This window comes from Carex rostrata, chromosome 21 (genome assembly GCF_964058835.1).
Source record: "Carex rostrata chromosome 21, lpCarRost1.2, whole genome shotgun sequence".
Lineage (NCBI taxonomy): Eukaryota > Viridiplantae > Streptophyta > Magnoliopsida > Poales > Cyperaceae > Carex > Carex rostrata.
The window spans coordinates 3,646,749-3,670,722 of NC_135938.1; the positions used below are offsets into that span (position 1 = coordinate 3,646,749).

General features: G+C 33.0%; 1 protein-coding gene and 1 pseudogene across 2 annotated transcripts; one reads left to right on the forward strand and one right to left on the reverse strand.

Moving 5' to 3' along the window:
* Window positions 1–1,626: 1,626 nt before the first annotated feature.
* On the forward strand, window positions 1,627–5,381 carry LOC144573351 (scarecrow-like protein 14 pseudogene; annotated as a pseudogene). The gene is made up of 2 exons (XR_013517933.1): window positions 1,627–1,701; window positions 3,281–5,381. The product of XR_013517933.1 is annotated as a scarecrow-like protein 14 pseudogene (transcript).
* Window positions 5,382–7,206: 1,825 nt separating this feature from the next.
* Window positions 7,207–10,835, reverse strand: LOC144573435 (putative serine/threonine-protein kinase WNK11). The gene is made up of 4 exons (XM_078323221.1): window positions 10,563–10,835; window positions 9,999–10,214; window positions 9,162–9,497; window positions 7,207–7,927 (listed from the first exon to the last, which is right to left on the reverse strand). Exons 2-4 carry the CDS (start codon window positions 10,164–10,166, stop codon window positions 7,466–7,468), a joined length of 966 nt encoding a protein of 321 aa, XP_078179347.1. The 5' UTR covers window positions 10,167–10,214; window positions 10,563–10,835; the 3' UTR covers window positions 7,207–7,465.
* Between the last annotated feature and the right edge of the window lie 13,139 nt (window positions 10,836–23,974).

The following is a 23,974-nucleotide window of genomic DNA, read 5'->3' on the forward strand; positions in this document are numbered from 1 at the left end:
CTTTATAATCAGCGAACAGAGCAAATTTAGATCTCCCCTCTTTACAAAATGAAACGGTACATCTTCTTCTAAGTCTTTATTCTCAAATAAGTTGAGTAAATCAGAAATGAAATTCAGCCGGAATCAGCAACAAATAGACTTCTCAGGAGGTCACCCATCCTAGTACTACTCCTGCCTCAATTCGTGAGGGTTTCATTTTCATAAGATGTTTTTTTGCTGTTGGCTCGTCAAGCCTATCACGAACCCTTCTCCTTTTTCCTGACTTGAGATAGGCTTGAGATAGGCTGTGCAGAAATTACACATGCGGAGTTACAAAATTAAATGGTACATAATAACATAAATATTGTTGCAGGTGCATCATCGTAGTGGTTAACAACTTTTTTGGATAAATATGTTAACAGAGCAAGTTTAATTTCACTCAGTGCACGATCAAAAATGAAAAATAAATAACTGATATTCTGCATGGAGCAAAACAGATTTCTCAATATTTTTATCCATTTTATTGTACTCGCTTGTCTACAAAGAACCGGAACTGAAAGTTATCAAACTCAAAAATCCATTCTTCTTTCTTTAACCCAGCCAATTATTTACAGCCTAATGTACTGTTGTGGGGCCCACAAGTAGTTGCGTTAATTGACCGTTCACTGACGAGAAATAAATCTGCGGTAACAGAATATATATATTTATATCTGGGCCGTCCGATTAGAATCCGGCCAATTCAATCCGAGGTGAAATTAGGGGTGCAAACGGGTCGGATATTACCTATCTGAATTCGGACCTGTATCTGAATTTTTGCGGATTCGGATATTCGGATATTCGGATACGGATAGTTGCGGATTCGGATACGGATACGGATTGAGTTTTGAAATTGGATACGGATACGGATAATTATCCGGATCCGGATATTTTAATTTTTTAGATATCTGGATATGTTAACACTTGAGAGAATTTTTTTTGTGTTTATTTATCTTTTGTATTATAATATCTTTAAAGAGTATCTTTTGTGTTGATATTTTTAATTAAAGTTATAGTTATTTTGGTGAATTTTAGTTAATTAGATATATATTTTGTAATGGTGTAACAAGTTAATTAGATATATATTTTGAATTAGAAATCTGAATTATATCCGTATTCGTATTCGTATCTGAAAATATCTGATCCGTATCTGTATCCGTTTAATATCAGATCCGTATCCGTATCCGTATCCGTATCCGATTACTATCCGATCCGTATCCGAAAAAAAAAAAACGGATACGGATATGGGTTGAGCACTATCCGATCTGTATCCGATCCGTTTGCACCCCTAGGTGAAATGCACGGGGAACCTTTAATATTCGTGCGGATTTTGATTAGACGGTTTAGATGTAAGTAGAAATATTATGTTACCTTAGGTGTTCTATTCAATTCGCCGCCTATAATACAGGAGCATCTTCTCTGTTCAATTGAGGAGAAGCCGCCTCATGAATTCCCTCCCCGGTACCATAACAGGGATCTTCTAGAACTAGTAGATCTGGACCGTTCTTTTTAACATGGAACGAATCTCAAAGAGTCTGGCAGCTAATCTCAAACCGTAAAGTGAGGGGTATATTTTACGGTACCTGAGAGGATACTTTTCCCTCCTAGTACTTCCAATTTTCTCATTAAAATATCCAAAGGAGCCGTTCGCAATTGTAGCTTATCAAGTAGGAGCATTCTGCTGAGGTATGATGCCAAATCTCCTTCAAAATCATTTACTTTGGCCATAATCTAGTTACTATGCGGATTCGACGAGAACCACTGGGTGAAAGTTTTCATTATTTTTTCTATTTCCAGTTTTCATTTTAGGATTACTGCCCTTTCTGAAAATAGTAAAAGTTTTCATTCTTTTTTCTATTTACTATTTTCTCAAGAAAAGGTCCCAATCATGACCTGTATTGGATCCAATAGTTATAATTATCAACTATAATAGCAAAATCCATTGGCCAGCCATTGTAGTTGCTTAGGCTGACATGACCTAAGCAATTGTGTGGATGGAAGGACATTTGATCAAGAAATAGAAACTAGAAGGACATGAGTGAATAATTACAATCAACAAGGCCCTTGTAGTGTTGTGAAAATAAAGAAACGACTCATGATTTTACAAACAAGCAAAAGGAAAGGGGATTTCTTTTATTAGCAGTAAACTACCATTTAGGCTAAGATAATGTGGTTCACTGCTAGTGTACGGTGGGTCATTGCCAATCATCAATTTAATTAGTGAATGTATTTACCACTTCCAGAGTTGCCGGAGTCAAGCTAGTATGGATTCTTTGTCATATTTTTCATATTGGTTAATACTACTTCTGTTAGATTGTGTTTGGTGGTAACTAATTTAGTATGCATGCAAGATGTTTGGCTAAATTCTTCATAGAGCAACATTGTCAGTTGTGGAATCTATGTTAAGGGGTGCTCCGGAAATACAATAATTAGTCGGTTCTTTTTTTAATATATTCAGAGTGAGACTATGGTACTATACATAGCGCTGATTGGTCCGTACTACAGATCAATATTTTTGTTTCAAAACTCTAATGGTTGATCCGAACCGTTCAACATGGTCTCCATATGAATATGTACTTGTAAAATAAATTTTTCATTTTTGAGAAATTTTTTACTATTTTTTCAGATGGGTAGAAAATCAGTGTTTGGATGGTCCAGAATTTTCAGATCAAGTGATTTTCTACCCATCTGAAAAAATAGTAAAAAAATTCTAAAAAGGTAAAATTTAGTTTACAAGTACACATCCATATGGAGACAATGTTGAACGGTTCGGATCAACCGTTAGGACTTTCAAACCAAAGATTTGAGTCCATAGCGTGGGCCAATATGCGCTATGCATAGTACCATAGCCTCACTCATATATTCAAGTCTGTAAGTGCATTTCTAATTTTTATACCAATCACTTTAATTACTTCACAACTCTTTTCAGATAATATTTTAGATCCATTTTCATAGTCTCAAGGGTTAAGCCCTTTTTTAGTCAGGTCCATCTTGATATCTGGCCAAATGTATGATATAGTGAAAACTTTTTGCCTATCCCAAATTCTTATCAAATATATATTTCCTTTTCCTTTTAAGTCTTAAATCTGATTTAGTGGTTCAAGTTCAAACCAACCACTCAATCCCATGCAAACTGTTGACATTGTAAACATTCTTTGAGCTTGGATGCACAGAAGAAATCCTATCGATTTATCAATTTTATCTATACTTTACCGCCTAATTATTCAATTTTGTATAATTTGACTTTGTCTAATTGGATTTCCAGGTCAATAAATTTGTCTTCAATCTGGAAAACCCCATGCACCATGGCTTTGCCTGAAGAGAACAACTCTTTTTTCTTCAACTTGGATGAACCACATACATTCATAAATAACAGGAGCCACACAAACATCTCACAAAGTATACCCGAAAAAGACCCAAATAATGAAAATGATTTTGTGCTGTACCCAACACTAGAATACATAAATCGGATTCTATTGGAAGAAGATGTTGATGAACAATTTAGTGGATATCAAGAGGAGGCAGCTCTACCTGACATTGAGAAACCCTTTTACGATATCCTTGGGGAGAAATATCCACCTTTACCAAATAACCAGTTAGCTTTAAGCCAATTAAAATCAAACCATAATTCAAGCACATCCATTTTAAATGATCCAATCATCCCCAGCTCAATTAGTACCAGCTTGACACAAAACTCTAGAATTGAGAGCTTACTGACTAAAGAGTACCAGAGAGGAGTGGAAGAAGGAATGAAGTTTCTTCCAACCATCCACAATTTAGCGATTGATTTGGATGTCAGTAGGCTTTCACTGGATACAACACATAAAAAGAATAACAAGTCACCAGAAATCGAATTGGTGGAAGAAAATGCCCATGGCTTGGTGAATAGACGCAAGACTAAGAAAAGCTCAACTGATACCGATTTGAATCTTTTGGAGGGGCGAAATAGCAAAAAATCCGTGTTTTTTACTGAGGAAACAATAAGAGATGAAATGTTTGATCAAATTCTACTTAACCATGGAGTGGAGCATGTGAGAGAAGAAGTTTCTCATCTGCGAGAAATAATGAAATGTGAAGTTACCAAGAAGGAAAACAAAGAGCACCACATTGATCTTGAATCTCTCCTCATCCAATGTTCTGAAGCTGTAGCTCACAATAACCGTAAAACAGCTGAAGAACTTATAAAAGAAATAAGGAAGCAAGCCTCTCCAGTTGGCAATGGTATACAAAGACTTGCATGTATCCTTATTGATGCGCTTGCGGCTCGATTGGCTGGCACAGGGAGTGAGACATATCGCCAAATTGTCAATAGACGAATTTCCTTCAGAGAAGTTTTGAAGGCCTTTCATATGTACATTAAAGCGTCCCCTCTTCTGAGGATTTCATACCGAGTTGCTAATGATTACATTTGTAAAGTAGCCGAGAATGCATCAAAGATCCATATAATTGATCTAGGGATTAGTTTTGGGTTTCAATGGCCAGCTCTAATTCAAGCTCTTGCTGAGAGGAAAGGCTGTCCTCCCAAACTCCGAATTACTGGTATAGATCTGCCTCAGCCTGGCTTTCGTCCTGCAGAACGAATCAAACAGACAGGAGTGAGGTTGGAAGAATATGCTAAGAGTTTTGGCGTTCCTTTTGAATATCAATATATTGCCTCATTATGGGAGTGCATTTGTATTGAGGATCTCAAAATTGATGATGATGAAGTGCTTATAGTTAACAGTATGGTTCGATTCAGGCATATAAGGGACGACACATCCCCCATAGATAGCCCGAGAAACCAAGTCCTCAATCTTATACGGCTGATGAAACCCAAACTTTTCATCCTAGGAATACTAAATGCATCCTATGGCCCCTTCTTTACCACACGTTTTAGAAAAGTTATATCATATTACTCCATGTTTTTCGACATGGTTGATGCATTAATTCCACGGGATAACGAGGGAAGGCAGGTATTGGAAAGAGAGTTGCTGGCTCGTGATATTATTAATCTGGTAGCATGCGAAGGGCACAATTGGGTGGAGAGACCTGAGACATACAAGCAGTGGCACAAGAGAATCTCATTAGCAGGCTTTGAACAGCTGGCAATGGATCAGGACATAGTTAAGGATTGCAGTGAAAAGGTGAAAAGTAGCTATCATGAGGGATTCTTCATTGAAAAAGAAAGTGGTTGGCTGCTTCAGGGTTGGAAGGGAAGGATATATTACGCTCTATCAGTGTGGGAACCAAAACTTGAATAATTTCGATGATCTCTCAAGAGATGGCACTGTATCTCTCTAATTACATTTGAGAAACCATATGTACTTTAAAATTCTGCTACTTAAAAAAGTTTCATGTATGTACCGTGACTTATGTTCTCATATTTAAGGGCTTATTTTGTAAATTAAGAAACACTGCTAGAATCATAGCATTCGGTAATGTACATTTGGAAGATTGGCAAAAACATTAGTTGGCTTGTAAAATTTTTGTTGCGATCGAGTTGGAAGATCAAAATACTCTTTGTAACTAACTTGTGACTTGTAATGCTATCAAGGCATATCAATGTATGGTGATCATTGACAAATTTGGATGCAGATATTTTACAGTAATGTTCTTTTTGTTTGGTAATTGGTTTAATTTTTTACAGTGAATGTTGATGAATAATTTAACTACGTACTCCGAAAGGAGCATGACAGTTGCAATTTAACGGTACTGCACAGTCATGAATCTGCTTTGGAGCATTTTTACGAATTCTAATTTCTATCTATCTCTTATCAGCCATCAACAGTACTGGACACCAACTTTTCATTGTTCGTCAGAAGTTTCGAATCATCATTTCCAACTTTTCATTGTTCATCAGAAGTTTCGAATCATCATTTTACCTGCTTGTTGTTAATGGCTACCCAATATAAGGCCAGACCCACGATGAATTCAGATCCTCCCCGAAACCGTAACAGGGAATCTTTTACAATTACTGGATCTAGACCGTTATTTTTAACTTGCCACCAATCTCAAAGCCCAATAATACTGTTCCCGTGCTATTCCGAATCCCAGAGCAGCTGGGAATTAATCTCAGACCGTAGAATGAAAGGAACGTTTTACAGTAATGAAAAGGATACTTGTCCGACCCCACGATATCATTTTTATTGCAAGTCCAAAATCAATTAAGGACCCGAGTGCCTGGTCTCAATGACAATAATATTCGAAATAAATTGGATGAGTAAATAAAAATAGCAGGAGTACTATTCATATATGAGTGTAAATAATTTCTGAATGTTTTTTTTATAATAAAATCAAAATATTGATATTCTAAAAAGCAAATAAAAATGTTTGTAAAATTATTCAGGTATAAATCCAATCTCATTAGCAAAACAATTTATTCAGGTATGAATATAATTTGTAAAACTTGGCAACATTCGTTTAATTTATTGGTTCGTTCCGAAAATTGTTGAAAAAGAATAATATGAGCATAATCCCGAAACCAACCATGCTCTACTAAAGTATTTCTTTTATCTTTTCTTTTTATTCCTTCATTTAAATTACTTGATATAGTCTTTCAAAGATGTCGTAATTTTCCCTTCCGGCTTTATTGAATTGAACAAGTCTCATGAAAAGAGCAGTGGCTTAAGAATGACAAATTGTGACATTAATATAAGCTATAATTACCTCCTAAATAATGCTCTCTTTGTAGATTGTCGACTTGCATAGTTCCATTTGTTATCGAATGAGGAAAACTGTTCAATTATTGGGTGTCGATTTTAACAGATCCATTTTTAATTGGCGCAGACATGAGGTGAGGGAAAAAAAAACTCCTTTGTTTGGAGAAGGAAACTACTGTATTTGAAATCTTTGATAATAATTAGAGAAGTTAATTTCGTGGGACCCATCAACATTTATTACATAGAGTCTTGGAGATAACTTTGTTATTTCTTTGCTTTCTGAAGAACTTTTGTTTTCTTCTTTCGTGCTTTATTTTCTCTCCATCATAAATAGATTATCAAATTAATCGGCGCACTTCCATTTCCTTCAAGTAAATAAATAAATAATAAACAAATAAACGAATGAATGTAAACATATTAGGACTTAACACGCTCACAAAACAGAGAACATGTCAAATGAAAATTTAACAAACTCAACTCAACTCAATCAATTCAAATCGAGTTAAGCTCAATCAATTTAACAAACTGCCAAGCCAAACAGAAGATGAACAAAAAAAATCAGAAAATGAAAAAAATAATAATAATGAATTACAAATTCTCTTGAACACAAAATATCAATCTGGTAATTTCTGGCAAATATTAACTTGCCCCAGACTTGCTAATCTCTAATGTCTTCTTCTTTCAGACTAAAAAGGCTTGCCAGGTGGTATGACTGACGATAAAAAAAATGTAACCGACAGCAATGTTTGCAGATACATCTGCATCCTAGATTACCATATCAAATGAAAAAAAAAAATAATACAATGCTTTTTTCAATCTAGCATAAACCCGTTAAGCTCATCCTCTAATGCATCGGCATGTGTAACCCGCTTCCCATCTTCTGTGAGTGGCGTTGCAACTAAGAAATGCCTCTCTTCCAATTCATCGAAGAATGGGTCACATAACAGCTCAGTAGCTGAAGGGCGGACCCGTGGCCGGCCAAGACACCTCTCAATGAACTGGAAGACATCTGGGTCGCACACTCGACTCAGAGCATCAGGACGGGCACCAGATACCACCTTCCTGTAGATTTGAACTATGTTGGTACACTCGCTGTAAGGCATCTCCATCGTTACCATTTCCAGAACACAAAGGCCGAAGGAGTAAATGTCGACCAGTTCGGTGTAATCTTCTTCAAAAAGTTCTGGTGCCATGAACTCCGGTGTACCAAGGACAGAGTGTGCAACATGGCTACGGCCCACAATAGCTGCTAGGCCGAGGTCACCTATCTTCACCTATGTGTACAGTAGGTGGTTAATTCCGTAAGATCCTCAATAATTAGATCTAATTTTAGGAACCAATATAAGGGAATAAAATTTATGTTGTAAAGAGCAAAGTTTTTAATAGAAATCTGACCAAATATAGTAGGCTTAACTTTAGAAGGAAATGTTTATTTATGGTTGGTTATGTCTTGTACAAAATATTGTTCAATTATTGAAATTAATGATGACAGCCCTACAATGACTTCTATAATGCCCACATAGTTTTCTAAAGAACCACTTTCTGTTGCCCACTACAGAGTTCAGGGTAACAAAAGATTTTATTAGAAGACCAAAGAAGCAGGATTGTTGTTGTTGTTGCGGGGGTATAATGGACAGCTTTATGGAAAAGGTACTTAGAAGAAAAGAAAAGTTATTGACTAAGTTATCTTTCCTGTGCAATATCCCTCAGAGAAAGGAACCATCACATAAAGTGAAAGACTCAACCCTTTCAATTAAAAGCTTGTCACAAGAAAAAGGCCACGAAAAAAAAGTATGTGTCACAGATCAGAATCCACGGGTCAACTTCATTAGAGACCCAGTTTAGATCTAACTTTTTTATTTACATCTCTACTATATGGTGTAATACAGTAATATCATATGCTAAAGATGCCATGTCAAGAATTGACTTGTTCCTAATAGAAAAAAATATCTAAACTTGACCTGTTTATATTTTAATAAAGAGGTCTCTGTTTAGGTGCATAAAAATAACTATAATGCATGCTTTATACTTTTCTTGAAAGATCCAGGACAGATGCGTAACAACTCAGAACTCTCCGAAAAGCAAAAAAAAAGGACATTAAAACAATCTTAAATTAAAGACAACAAACTTCTAGGGCAATAACACAACCTAATGTTCATCCAACAACCAATTCAGTGAGAGGGAAAAACTACTACCATAATCAAATAACTAAAAAATTAGTGCTTACTCAGGAACGTATAATTTTTAGGTTTGAGCCAAAAATCTAATTGGAAGCCTTGAGTTTGTTCCTAATTTCTATTCTGTTTTCAATTCCATAATTGAAGTTCTCTAACCAAATTACTATATAATGCTTCAAATTAAAGTATCAATTACACCCAGTAAAACAAGTAATGTCCTGCATACCCTTCATCCTACATAATTGAGGAACTAGTGCAAGACAAGGGGAGGTAATATTTCAAAAATTTCCTGGGGTGCACATAAAAATAAGCATAAAATAAAGAACCATACCTCGCCAACATTGCCGTTGATGAAAATATTACTACAGTTTAGATCCCTGTGAATCACACATGGTTCATGCGTATGCAAATAATCTAGCCCCAACAGGATCTGGTGGGCCCACCTCTTTAGAGCCTTGAGAGAGATCTGCTTGTGTTTCTTCCTGTACCCCCTCAGATCGCCTGAGTTGCAGATTTCAGTGATAAAATTGAGGGTCTGGGATTCAGGATTGACCCACTGCTTGTGCAGAGAGATTATATGCGGGTGGTGGAGTGATTTGAGGAGGCGTACTTCACCAAACAGTCGGTTTAGCATTACTGGTTCATCAACGAAGCCTCTCAGTTGAACCTAACAGAGATTGAATAAACGATAATTAAAAATAGAACTACATGCTGCATTGGAAGAAAAAACCATGCAGTTTTTAATTTTTTTTATGTTTTACACTCATCCACCATTGATTATGTACAAAAAAAAATTAAGGCAGAATTTTGCACATTTCACCCTGCATTTGTTTTATCAGCATAAAATAACCGTATAATTTTAGTAAATATGCAGGTAAAAACTAACATTTTCATAGTACTGTTTGGTCAATTTTCCTTGCGAGCAGAAGCATGTCAAGATGTAAATGATGTACACAAGAGGGCATAAAACAAAGTTGAATGAAGGGAAAACAGATTGCTACTATACATTAATCTACAAAATAATAATTTACAGGTTCAAGTAGAAAAAACAAAAGGCACCAGACTTCTTGTCTTATTATTCAAATTAATCAACTAAAAAATTTGATCAGAAGCTAATGTAATTAGCATGATTAAACAGAATTTAATGTTTAAATTAAAAAGTAAATACCTGGTTCCAAGCCACCTCAATACCTTGCTCTTGATCAAAAGCCTTGTACACCTTTTTCACAGCACCAGCCCCTAAAAGGTCTTTGTACCGGCCGTACCGATCCGTTGGATCAACTTCCACAAAGATTTCTCTCTCTCTTTTAGACGTCTCTGACACTTCAAGCAACATTTTAATTTCTGAAACTTTACTCTTCGTCAAAGAGAAAGTTGTAAAATCCTGGAAAGAATGAGAGAATTGGATATAAGAAAACAGTCCAGAATTAGGTACAACCAATGCCGGTTATCTCCAACAAGATATTTTTTATTACTCAGCCAAGTAAGAATATATCCATTTTAAACTCAAAATATCCAGAAAATCTCGAATAGATATTCCCAAAAGTGCTAACTCATTTTAATAACAATTGCAATTACACATTGCTCACATCCAAAGAGACAAAACACAAAATTGTAAGCAACGAATAGATCATTCAAAGGCTATAGTTGAATTTCTCATTTACAAGAAATTGAAAAATTGTAAATTGTGGAGAAGAATCTTGAGCGTAGCGTAGATGAAAAATAGAGTTACCTTCAAAATTGTACGAGATGACGATATCAAAAGGAGACGGAGGCGGAGAAGAAGATCAGGCGGCAAGCTGACCGCGTTTTTCTCGAGTAAAACTGCAATGGTGCCATGTGCAAGCTTTATTATCAAATGGAAAAGACGGAATCTTGAAAACGTAAGAATGGATCAGAGTAGGGTTTACAAGTTCAATTTCGCAAGATATTTAAAGGAGGCTAAAGGAGATAGTGTATGAGCTAAACACTAAAATCGGGATATGGAAACTAATTTACCAGAAATAGTTGGAAGAAAAGGAGAAAAAGGTTTGTAGAGCTTAGATCAGAGAACGAGACGACAATTCTGAAAAGAAGTTGAGGCGGCAGAGGGGGCTCCGGGTTCTTTCTTGCAGATTCCCCTATTTATTCCTGCTACGGTGTAACTGACTGGTGGGTCCAACTGGCTTAAGAATTTTACCTAGGCCTTCAATGAGGCGGGTCCCAATGTCTGTGACTCGTAACAGGAAAAATACACTGACAACATGGAACAGAAGATTGACTCGTCAGATATAACTTATTATTAACGGTTAAGTTCTCTCCATTACTTTTAACTGGAGCTTTCCCCTTCCTATTATCCTGCGAAGCTTCGATAATAAACATAGCATTACTATTAACTACCATACTTTTAATAATCGTTACAAATAGATATATCCTAATTATTCTCATTTAAGATGTTATAAAATGAGATTTTATCTGCCAAATATATCTTCGTATATCTTCTAATTAAATCTATAAACGTAAGAATAAAAATTTGGATATGATCGAATATTATATGTATGCGATATTAATTATAAATTGTTAATTTTGGATGTCCATATATATTATAAATTATTTTATTCTATTTTGATAGGTATCAAAATAGTCAAAAAGTAAATATATAAAAAAAAATTCACTTTACATATATATCTAACGTAATAACGATTGCAAATAAAATGCAATAATGAGTATTAAAGTGAGTGTATAAATCCATTGATTATATTAATTAATTTTTTTGTTAATTACAATATTAATTTCTAATTTTGAAATTCGATTATTAAGATGTGATCTTCTATACTTATATGATGCAATTGACAAATAATGAACTTTGATTCAAGTTTTATCTTTTATCAAACAATAGTAAAACTTACAACAATTTATATTTAATGACATTTAACAAAGCATCACATGTCGGTGCGTTTGGATGGAGCAAGAATAGTACTAATCCAAGAATAGCACTATTCTTTTGAGCTATTTGATATTTGGATGGAACAAAAATAGCACTAACTCACTATTCTTTGTTTGTCTTATATGGATTAGCTCACTATTTTACTAATTAAATCAAAAATCAATTAGCTACTATTCTCAAACTTAAAATTAGCTTTATTATTATTCTATTCCTTATTTCATCCAAATGTAAATCACTTCACAAAAAATTTTATACATAACCAAATTATTAATCAACAATATGTTTATAATTTTTTTTTCTGATTTGTGAATTTTATATATAATGAGACCTGTTAATTAAAATTGTCAAAATATTCATTGTCAAAAAAATTCCCACCTTTATTAATTAAATTAATTAATTAATTTTTATGTGATGACACAATTAAGTTGCAATATGAGGAGCACTGGAGGTATCCATTATTTGACGAAACTTTGACGACGGAGTCTTATATATATAGTTGGCTACAGAGACTTGGAATTTTTTCCGGGCTCTTTCTATTTTTCTGTTAGAAGTTTGAAATTGGAAGGGGTAAAGGTTTCATAGGATTTCCCAGCATGACTATTCCGTGAATCCTAGTTCTATGTCACGGGCTGCCTCTATATAGCCCCTAAAAGTCACTCGACCCCACGGAATAGAAGAAGCTGTCCATGAAGTGTGGAAGCCAGAGGGATCCAACCAAGACTTAGTCACCAAGACATAGTAACATCAACATTGAGAATTTGAGATATCATGCTAGCATCCAAATTCTTGCCCGCGTTTAGAGTTAAAAAAACGTGCTGTGTTATCACCGATATACTGTGATTTTAGTTGTGTCATGTCATGCAGTGATCAGTAGCAGATTCAGAATTTCTGTTAGGACTAATTGAATTCAAATTCATTAACTTATTAGGTACACAATTTCAACTCAATACTTATAACTATATTTATTATAAAATCTGTTATAATTAATCGTAAAATCAATTGACACAGCATTGAAATACTTTTCCTAAACTAATGAAATTACACAATTCAGAGAGATTGTTCTTAACTAATTAGCAAATCGAAGTCAAAACTTAAATACAAATTTAACCAAAATATAAGTATTGAATAATAAAAGTTGCAAAAAATTTAGCCGACTCATTTCTTTAGAATTATAATAATAGATCTCACTGTTAGATTTTTCTTGTTCTTTTATTCTCTTTCATTCTATTTACGAATTAGAGTATCACAGATCCCAAAACAAAACAAAATACTAAAAACTGACCACAACTAAGAAGGAATCAGTTCAAGAAACAGAGGTAGGCACTACATCAGATCAGGGGTAGGCACATTGAACAATTAGCACTGAATCGAGATAAAAAAATTCAAATCCAGGGGTAGGCAAGTGCCTACCCCAATTTCCATGTGGATCCATCATTGGCAGTGATCAAATTAATTTTTCACGTATTGTGTTGTGCCGTGACAAAAATATTAAGGGGTGGTCACGCCACTGAAGTCACGTGCGTGCCCAAACGTGCCGTGACTAAACATAACTCGCGTGACTATTTGATCATAATTTATTCAAGATTTATCATTTGATAAAAGATCTAACAGTCCTAATTACACGTGACTCGTGTGATCATATGCCGTGCCAAATCTTCTAAAGATAATCACAACACGTAAATGATCACAACACGAGACATATGATTCATGGTACATAATCAACTTGCATGCCGTGTCGTTCCGTTCCGTAACGGAGTTACGGACCGGCTCTGCCGTACTATTTTCCCACTCTACCCACGTTACAACTATTTTTGTCCAATTTTCCTGAAAACCTAAATAAAGAATATATTATCTAATAGTTAAGTATGTGTTTTGCAATAAAAAAGTACATTATGTAATAATTATTTATATATTTTGTGATGGTTTAATCAATGTGTGGATCTTTTAAAACAAAAGGTAATTAATTTCGTAATAATTAATGTACACATTATACAATAATTAAATATATATATTTTATGACATGTCAACTTTTTCAAGTGTAGTGGTGAATCCCTATAGAGCCAGAACAGAGCACTTGCCCTTTTGATCCAAAAAATTATAACATCATCCTAATTTTTCTTTTTCAAAATATGCTTATATTCTATGTTTTAAAATAAATAAAAATATTTTTAATATTCAAAATAATTATAAAATTATGTTTTATTTAAAAAAAATTGCTTGACATTACTAAAATTTTGCCTCTGCCCTGATCAAGTACGTATTTTAATTTGATCAAAAGATATATAACAACAATAAAAAATCATGTCTAGATAATTATAAATTGTAGGATCCAGTATCAGCCCAATTTTTTTTTAAATACCATAATAAAAAAAATAAACCAAAACACTCTAGATTGGAGAGATTTTCATATTTATCCAAGATGCACAGCCAATCTGCGGCCCATTTATGAAGGGCCGCAGATTGACTTAGAGGTCCCTAAAACTTAAATATATTCAATATTACAGTATATTTTTTTGTGTTTTTGAGAGACCTCTAAGTCAATATGCACCCTTAAAAGTGAGGCACAGATTAACTGTAGGACCCGGTAAATATGAAAATCCTCGAATCTAGGGACTAGGTGTTTTGATTTTTTTTTTTTTTTTTTTGTGCTACAATAAAATTTTCGGAGTATCAGCCGATGAAGATATTCTTTCTGATGTTCTTTCAATAAAAATATATTCTTTCTGATGGCTTAGCTGGACCCAATTATCAGGATTCAACGGTCAAAACAACAAATGAGAAGACCTTGTTTTACGATAATTTTTAATGATGCGACTTTTCCAAAGGAAAAGACAATTTATCTAATTAAGGTTTTCCTTGAAAAACAGATAAGACTGACAATTTTGTTGTGTTACGCACACGCTACATCATGATTAGTACACATGTGCGGCGAGATTATATTATAAAAATAAAAATTTAACTCCAAGACAAATTAAGCCGGTCAATGATCACATTTTCCAAGAAAATATTCTTTGAATTTTATCACTCTAGTTGACCCTTGTGATAAAAGAAAACAAATTTGGTATTTTTTTTTTTTTTTGACGACGAAGACTTTAAAATTGATACACAAAATTCAAAAATATATTTGACGATTTGAAATTCTATTCAGTGGTTCAATCGGATTGTCAGTTGACCACTCAATGAACATTAAATGACAAGGACAAAAAAATGATTTTGGCTTTTTATAAATTTATGATAATAAATAAAATTATAATAATTGCTGGATGCCAAAAGTTTCATACGGTGAGGCAAAAATTTCAGGATTTGACTTAAATTCGCAATTTACTTTAAATCATGAGAATTTATTCAATTTTCATAATTTTTTTTAGTTTAGGAGTGACAAGTTCTTTCGCTCCTCTATGTGACATCGCCATTTTTCAATTTTTGTTGTTTTATATAGACTCGTAATATCTTAAGAAATTGCACTCAGACAGTCCCCATTTACATAATTACATTTCAAAAGGATTCGAACTCTCGTTCCTCCAGGGACAGATCTACTTTAGCACAGGGGCAGCCACTCTTCCTAGATTTTGAGTTTTAGTGGTGATCTATTGGTACCGATTGACTTTGCTCTTCCCTCGAAATTTTTTTGCCCCCCTCTGGATATTTAATTTGTAATTCGGGTTAAATTTAGTGTTAAAATCAAATTAAATTTCTTGAATTATGATTAGTAATATTAATTATAAGTTATAGGATCAGAAATTATAACTTAGGGTATTGGAAAATATAAGTCAAAACATTGTTTTTTTTATCGAGTACCCAATTAGTTAATGAGTTTAAATTCGATAAGCTATTTAAACCAAATTCGATATTTTTTTGCTCCTCTCGAACGAAAATCCTGAGTCCGTCACTGCATTCCTCCGTAGTCAATTTCATGTGTTTACCAACTACGTCACGTAGCTATGGTTCACTGGTTGGACAGATGAGTCAACTGGTTTAACTGTCGGTTTTTCAAATACTTGTATTTATTTATGAGATATTCGAACTATATATAAAATAATCATATTTTTTATTGGATATCTATGAAATTTCGAGCATACTAATTAATTCGATACAAGTGAATCATATTCCATTTTGATTTTACACAATTGTTTTAAATTCATTTCAAATTCGAGGGCCATTGTCATTGTCCTCAGTTACCAGTCACAACTCATATTTTTGAAACATGAGCAGTTGTAGTTTCTCACCTGTTAATCTTACGACAGTGTATGCGTAATTGGTTCCTCGAATTATTAATCAAACGGGAACTATTCATACATGATTTACTTTCTTTCATTTTGAACATGAGTTTCAAGGAACTTCTGTTACTACTCTAATACTGTCTAATAATATGAAATCGTTTCGTGCAAGAACTAGATAATGTGTTGAGTTCAATAGTGTCATTTTTAGTTCAAATCTTGCCTTGGACATTTCATCAAACACTTTAAGAGAGTTCACTTATCCAATAATTATGTCTAATATTAACCTTTCGAGTTCCATATATTACAAACTTAAATCAATGATTGATGAGATTACTTACACCTTGAAACAATGAAAATTGAACTGGAGGTACTTTGCTTATAGCTAGATCCTCAGAAAAGTGCCAATTTCAAACGAGTAACAACCATACTTCATAGAAACTACTTACATCTTCTTATCAATCAACTGAGCTCAGGTGACCTAGGCAGTAATCGTTCCCGCCATTCCTAGTTTGATAAGCAGAAATCTCTTTGATAACGAAGACAAAAAGGGGAATCCACAAAGTAACAGTGTACTCATTAAAGGGAAGTTCCTGTAATTTCGTGATTTTATCCCTTAATACGTAGATTTTGCTTGATTTTCATTTTCATCGGTGTAGAAAATGGCAAGAGTTGGAATCACGAGAGATAAGGAAAGAGCGTAAAGGAAGAAAGAACAAATCCAATCTACAAAAAACTCGGTTTTTTTAACTTACGTGGTTTAGCAGTTTTTATTAAAACTGGTCGCTGTTGAACCGGATTTGACCGGTTCACTAGCATAAACGGTCTATCAAACAAATCAGTCCGGACAGTTGATCGGGTCTGATTTTTTCCGGTTCAACCGTCGGTCCGGTCCGATTCTGATAACACTGGTTTGAGGTTTATATATAGGGAGAGGGGGGGTGTGACCAAATCCAGTTTGATGGACTGTTGGAACCGTCGGATCTGCTTTAGGATTCGCGCTCGCAATTTCGCATATGCTTTAAAATCCGTACACATGAATCCTAAAGCAAATCCAACGATTCCAACAACCCATCGAACAGGATTTGGTCTGATGCCCATCGAAAACCCTCCTCTCCCTTATATATATGTGTGGAGGGTTGGTCAAATTTCTCACAATTCATTCTCACAAAATTCACAATCTCTCTCCTCACTTTATCTATTTCTCTCAAACTTCTCCTCATCTTTTCAGATTTGTAAGTAAGTTTCTATAATATTTTTTAAAATTCATTTTCAGTGCAAAATAGTTGTAAAATTAGTATAATTTAGTTGTACTTAGTATTAATTTAGTTGTAAAATTAGTATAAAATTTAGTATAATTTAGTTGTACTTAGTATTAATTACTTGTAGTTAGCTTTAATTAATTAATTTAGTGAATAATTAGCTAAATTTAGATTGATGTAGCGTAGTTAAGCTTAATTTAGACTAATTATCATATATGAGCATAGTTTAGTGTAATTTAGATTTTTTTTTTATCATAATTAACATAATTAAGCATAATTTTGTGCAATGTAATGTAATTAGCAAATTTTATCATATTTTAGCTTATTTTAGCATATTTTTAGCGCAATTAGCATATGTAAGGATAATTTAGGGTATTTTACCTTATTTTAGCCTATTTTTATGTATTTTAGCATTTTTTTTAAAATCCTAATTAGCATATTTTTAGCATATACTCCTATTTTGTGCATAGGTTTTGTATGCAGCATGTTGCTAACAACTTGGTTCAGATTTGTGGGAATGACAAATGGTTTGGAGATAAGTTCAAATTAGAAGCTAGGAAGAAAAAACCAAGAAAGTTGAAAAAGATGTTCGAAAATTTTGTCATAGTATGTCTAATTTATAACATTTTGTTTAATTACTTTATAGGTAGCTGAGGCAAATAAAGTAACAGCTCTTTGTTCTTGTGTAGCAAAATCAAAAGTGTAATGCTTTTCTTGAAGATGATGGACAAAGTACGTCCTAATGATGTCATGAAGCCGTCCAATTATGAGAGTATTTTCCATATCTGTGATGAAGAATACCAATTTGGTATCATAACAACAAATGACTCTGAATCGTTGAACAATGTCTTTCGAGTGAGCCGAAGAATGCCCGTGGCTACAATTGTAGATGATACATTCTACAAGTGCAACCATTGGTTTGTTGACCGGCGTCTGCGAGCAACGACCCTAAAAGATGATGGTCGGATATTTTCCTAACGGATGGCCGAGAAGATAGACAAACGGTGAGTCAAAGCTGCACAAATAATTGTGATCGTGTATACGTACGGCGAAGGTCAGTACCAAATTACGCTTCATCATGATTAGTACATATGTGAGGAAAGATTATATTATTACAAAAATAATCATGATTAGTACATATGTGCGGGGAGATTATATTATAAAAATAAAAATTGAACTCCAAGACAAATTGGGCCGGTGAATGAACACATCTTCCAACAAAATATGCTACATGTCAACGGTTATATACTGATTCTTTGATTTTGATGACTCTAGTTGACCCTTATAATAAAAGAAAACAAATTTGGTATTTTATTTTTTTTATTTTTGACAACGAAGACTTTAAAATTGAGATACAAAATTCAAAAATATATTTGACGATTTGAAATTCTATTCAGTGGTTCAATTGGATTGTCAGTTGGCCACTCAATGAATATTTAATGACAAGGAAAAAAAAATGATTTTGGCTTGTATAAATTTATGATAATAAATAAAATTATAATAATTGCCGGATGTCAAAAGATTCATACGGTAAGGCAAAAATTTCAGGATTTGACTTAAATTTGCAATTTACTTTAAATCATGAGCATTTATTCAAAACCAGCGGTTTTCAATAAAATTATAATAATTGCTGGTTTGAAAACCCCTGTTTTCAATAAATTTCTGCAGCATTGAAAATAACGATTTTCAAACCAGCTTAATAAATAGTAAAAAAATTCCAAAAAATATAAAATTTGGTCTCCAAGTAGATTATAATATAGATTAAACATCTAACGGTTTGGATTTGTTGTTTGAACATCACAAATTACGATATTGCCCCGGCAACACCTCCGCTAAAATGCTGCCGGCAGCAATTTAGCCGTGCCCTATATATATATATATATAGTGTATTTCGGTCCAAATTTGACTTTTCAAAATCCAAACACTCGATCCGAACCGTTCATCTTGTTCTCCATATTAATATGTGCTTGGAGACCAAATTTTACATTCTTCTGATTTTTTTACTATTTATTAAGACACTTTAAAAATCGCTGATCCAACGGTGGCTTAACAAAACAGTAAAATCAGAAGCCACCGTTGGACCAACGATTTTCAAAGTGGCTTAATAAATAGTAAAAATATTTAGAAAAATTTAAATTTGGTCTCCAAGCACATTTCAATATAGAGATTACATCTAACGGTTCAGATCGACTTTTTGGATTTTGAAAACGAAAAAATAACTTATAAGCATACACCTTCATATGCTTATGGAAGTAGAGTAGCCAACTCCTCTCTCTCTCTCTCTCTCTTTATATATATATATATATATATATATATATGAGATGGCTAAAATGAGTCATGGTGTAAAACGCGTTGGTGCTCCATGGTACTATATTTCTATTTTGAAAATCCAAATAACCGATCCGAACCGGTCAACATGTTCTCCATATTGAAATGTGCTTGGAGACCAAATTTTACATTTTTTGGAATTTTTTTACTATTTATTAAGTCACATTGAAAATTGCAAATCCAATAGTCCATAAATTTTTACTGTTTTTTACTGTTCATAGCAAAGCAACAATTCCCAAAGTGGCTTAATAAGTAGTAAAAAAATTCTAAAAAATGTAAAATTTAGTCTCCAAGCACATTTCAATATAGAGAACATGTTGGAAGGTTCAAATCGGTTGTTTGAATTTTCAAAATGAAAATATAGCGTGGAGTACAAACGCGTTTTACACGATTGCTCACCCAAGTCAATCTCTCTCTCTCTCTCTCTCTCTATATATATATATAGAGTGAGGCTTGGGTGCTATGGATAGCATAGAGGCCTACGATGCTACGGCTCAATATTCAAGTTTTTAAAATCCTAACGGTCGATCCGAACCGTTCATCTTGTTCTCCATATTAATATGTGTTTGGAGACCAAATTTTACATTTTTTGGAAATTTTTTACTATTATTTTAGATAGGTAGAAAATCACTTGATCTAAAAAATTCTGCACCATTCAGATATTTGATTTTCTACCTATCTAAAAAAATAGTAAGAAATTTCCAAAAAATGTAAAATTTGGTCTCCAAACACTTATTAATATGGAGAACAAGATGAACGGTTCGGATCGACCATTAGGATTTTAAAAACTCGAATATTAAGCCGTAGCACCCTAGGTCTCTATGCTATCCATAGCACCCAAGCCTTACTCTCTCTCTCTCTCTCTCTCTCTCTCTATATATATATATATATATATATATATATAGGATCTGGCTAATATGCTATGGGTTGCATAGAGGCCTCCCGTGCTACGGCTCAATATTCGAGTTTCAAAATCCTAACGGTCGATCCGAACCATTCATCTTGTTCTCCATATTAATATGTGTTTAGAGACCAAATTTTTTATTATTTTTTTAGATTTATTGAATATCGCTGTTTTTTATGGTCCAGATTTGTCTGAAAAACAATAATTTTCAATAAATCTAAAAAAATAGTAAATTTTTTTCAAAAAATGTAAAATTTGGTCTCAAAACACATATTAAAATGGAGAACAAGATGAACGGTTCGGATCGACCATTAGAATTTTGAAAACTCGAATATTGAGCCGTAGCACGGGAGGCCTCTATGCAACCCATAGCACCGTAGCCAAGTCCTATATATATATATATATATGTGTGTGTGTGTGTGTGTGTGTGTGTGTGAATAAGGCTTGGGTGCTATATATGGATAACATAAGGTCATCCCGTGCTACGGCCTCAAAAACCTAGCGTATAACCTTCAAATTCCGATTTAAATAGCTCAATAAATTGGTTATATAATAAACTTGTGGAATACTAATATTTACTATTTTTAAATTTTTTTACTATTTATTATGATTTATAAAAGATGGCCAAAAATGACCTAAATTTTTTTTTATTTTTCTATTCATTTTTGGCCATCTTTCATAAGTCATAATAATTAGTAAAAATTAGTATTCTACAAGTTTATTATATAATCAATTTATTGAGCTATTTAAATCGAAGTTTAAAGGTTATATGATAAGTTTTTGAGGCCGTAGCACGGAATGGCCTTATGCTATCCATAGCATCCAAGCCTTACTCTATAGAGAGAGAGAGAGAGAGAGAGATAGGCTAATGTGCTTTCGGTAGCATATGGGCCGAAATACACACGGCCCAAATTTGAAATTTCAAAATCCAAAAAGTCGATCTGAACCGTTCATCTTGTTTTCCATATATATGAAAGTTGTTGTATTTACCAAACTGATCACCTGTCATCATTGACTCCGCAACCGCAACTAGTTTAATGTGTAAAAAAATGCTAAGACGGTCGGTAGGAATAATTTTTTAGTATAAAATTAGGATAAGCTAATCCATAACAGTGTATAATTTACTCCACTTAGAGAGATGAAAAAAAAAAAAAAATTGTACAAGTCTCTCTAGTACATTGCTCAATTAACATTCAAGACCGTTATTCACCTCTAATTACCTTTTGCCTGACTTTCTGGATTTTCTACTAGTACTCTGCTTCTTACAGTATAGCAGGTCATTTCTTGAGAAAAGATGAGTAAGAAACTAACTCGTTTCACCAAGCGACAGCGCCAACGCTTTTCCGTTTTTATATGCGGCAATATTTTGGTATCTTCGTTGATGCATGATTGTTGTGAACTATGAACTATGAAGTGCTGAACATAGTCACAAGATTTGTAAATTAAATCTTAATAACTTGTTTTTTTTTGGTGATATCGAACTGAATACTGAATTATTTGGTTGACCGAACTTTGACCGAATTAAATCCAAATAATTCGCAAATTTTACGATTTTTTCTCGAACTTTACGAATTATTCACGAAATTTTCTCTAATTTTCCCATAAATTTTTTTTTAGTTTTCTTTTTGCTTTCTTGCAAGACTGAGATATTTGGTATGGATAATTCCAAATCATTATCGAATTATACCTAAATTATTCCCGAAACACAAATTTTTGACATCACTGAACTAAATCCGAATAATTCATTTGTCATTGTAGTGCTGAAATAGACAGGGTGCTGGTTGCTACTTGCTACACTGAAAACTATATTGTCCAGGCTTTAGGAAATCTTAGGAAGAGGGTTGACTCTGTTTTTTTTATTACTCAATTATGCAAGGTGACCCTTGAATTTCTATTAATTGGGCAAACCTCCAAACAGACTATAATTTTAATTATTTATATGTATATATCCTTCTTTGCTAATTTTAAAGTGGTCAAAATATGTTCGTATAGTAACTATATATAACATCAAAAAATAACGTAACTATATTTTTTTGTGTTTACAAATTATGAAATAAATCTTTATTAGATGTGCAAGGATTTTTTTTTCTATGCAATGCACCTCAATTTTGTATGAATTTTCGAACTGTGAAATAAAATATACGATTTTACTCTTTATAAATAAACCATTAAAATATTAATCCAAGCATATGTTATAATTTTTTGTTATGTAGAATTTGTAGTTAGTTTCTCATTTTTTTTTCAAATAATCAAGAAAAAAATTTTCTCTATGAACATATAAAAATAAATTATGACATTTCAACTTTTTTTTAATCAGTATCAAGAGCATGTGAAAATACATTAATATGGAGAAATTATGTATGTTGATTTTTCAACTAATATATAAAGAAAAATTAAAAATAATAAGTTTTTTATGTATATGTAGAGAAATTAATATAGATCAAATCTAATTATTTTATTTTAACATATAAGTTTTATTTTTTAAAAATAAAAAAATAAAAGTATAATAGAGGTGTCAAAAAATAGAGGCATTTGAACTATCATTTTTTTTTAAAATTTTAAAATCAAACAATCCATATTGCTTATAATGTTTCAAATAAAGAGAAATAACACGTGTCGCAATGCATGTCATCAGGCATTTATTGTTGATTGAATAGGAAAAAAGCAAGATAATGGAATATATCTTTAAATCTATATAATTTCGTCTTTATCAAACAAAATGTATCTGATTGATTTTATTATCTTTCTAAAGGTTTTATTGCTTGCGTTTATGGTTTTATACAATAAAAATTATTTAAAATTAGATATATTCGTTTTAAAATTTATTAGAAAAGAGAAGTTAGTTATTTAGCAACTTCTAAAAGTTCAGAAGGCCTGTATAAGCCCAGAATAATTATCCTTTTTCAATCAATCCTCTCTTCTTCTTCTCAATGGACCCACTTGCTTTGTATAATCTTAGTGCTAATTGCTTGCTGCTAATCATGTTCCAATTACTGTCGCTTTGTTCTCCTTGATTTTCCAAACGAAAAATTTGGAAAATAATTGCGCTCTTCTCCACCTTTTTTATTGGATAAGTATAGAGGTTGGTTTGTTTGTTTGTTTGGGTGTTTTTCTTTTATTATTATTATCTAGAATCATGTTCTTCCCCTTAATCAATCATACAAATTGCTGTTTGTTCTGATGACAATTTTAATAATAAGCTTTGGGATTATTGGCACAAATAATTTTAATAATAAACTTTCTAGCCTTCCAACATTATCTAGATCTTGACATTTAAAAATCCACAACAAAGTGCATATTCCTTACTCTAGTTACCCTTGTACTCTTGGTTATATCTAATATATCCATCAACTCTCATTTTTCTTTTATGTTTACTCTTTCAGTTAATAATTCACAATTGCATATTGGCTAATTTTTTTTCTCATTATACCCTTACTATTTTTCTATGATTTAAATGCTAGCTGTAAGGGATTCCAATAATGCGCAAACATAATTGAGGGATTTGGC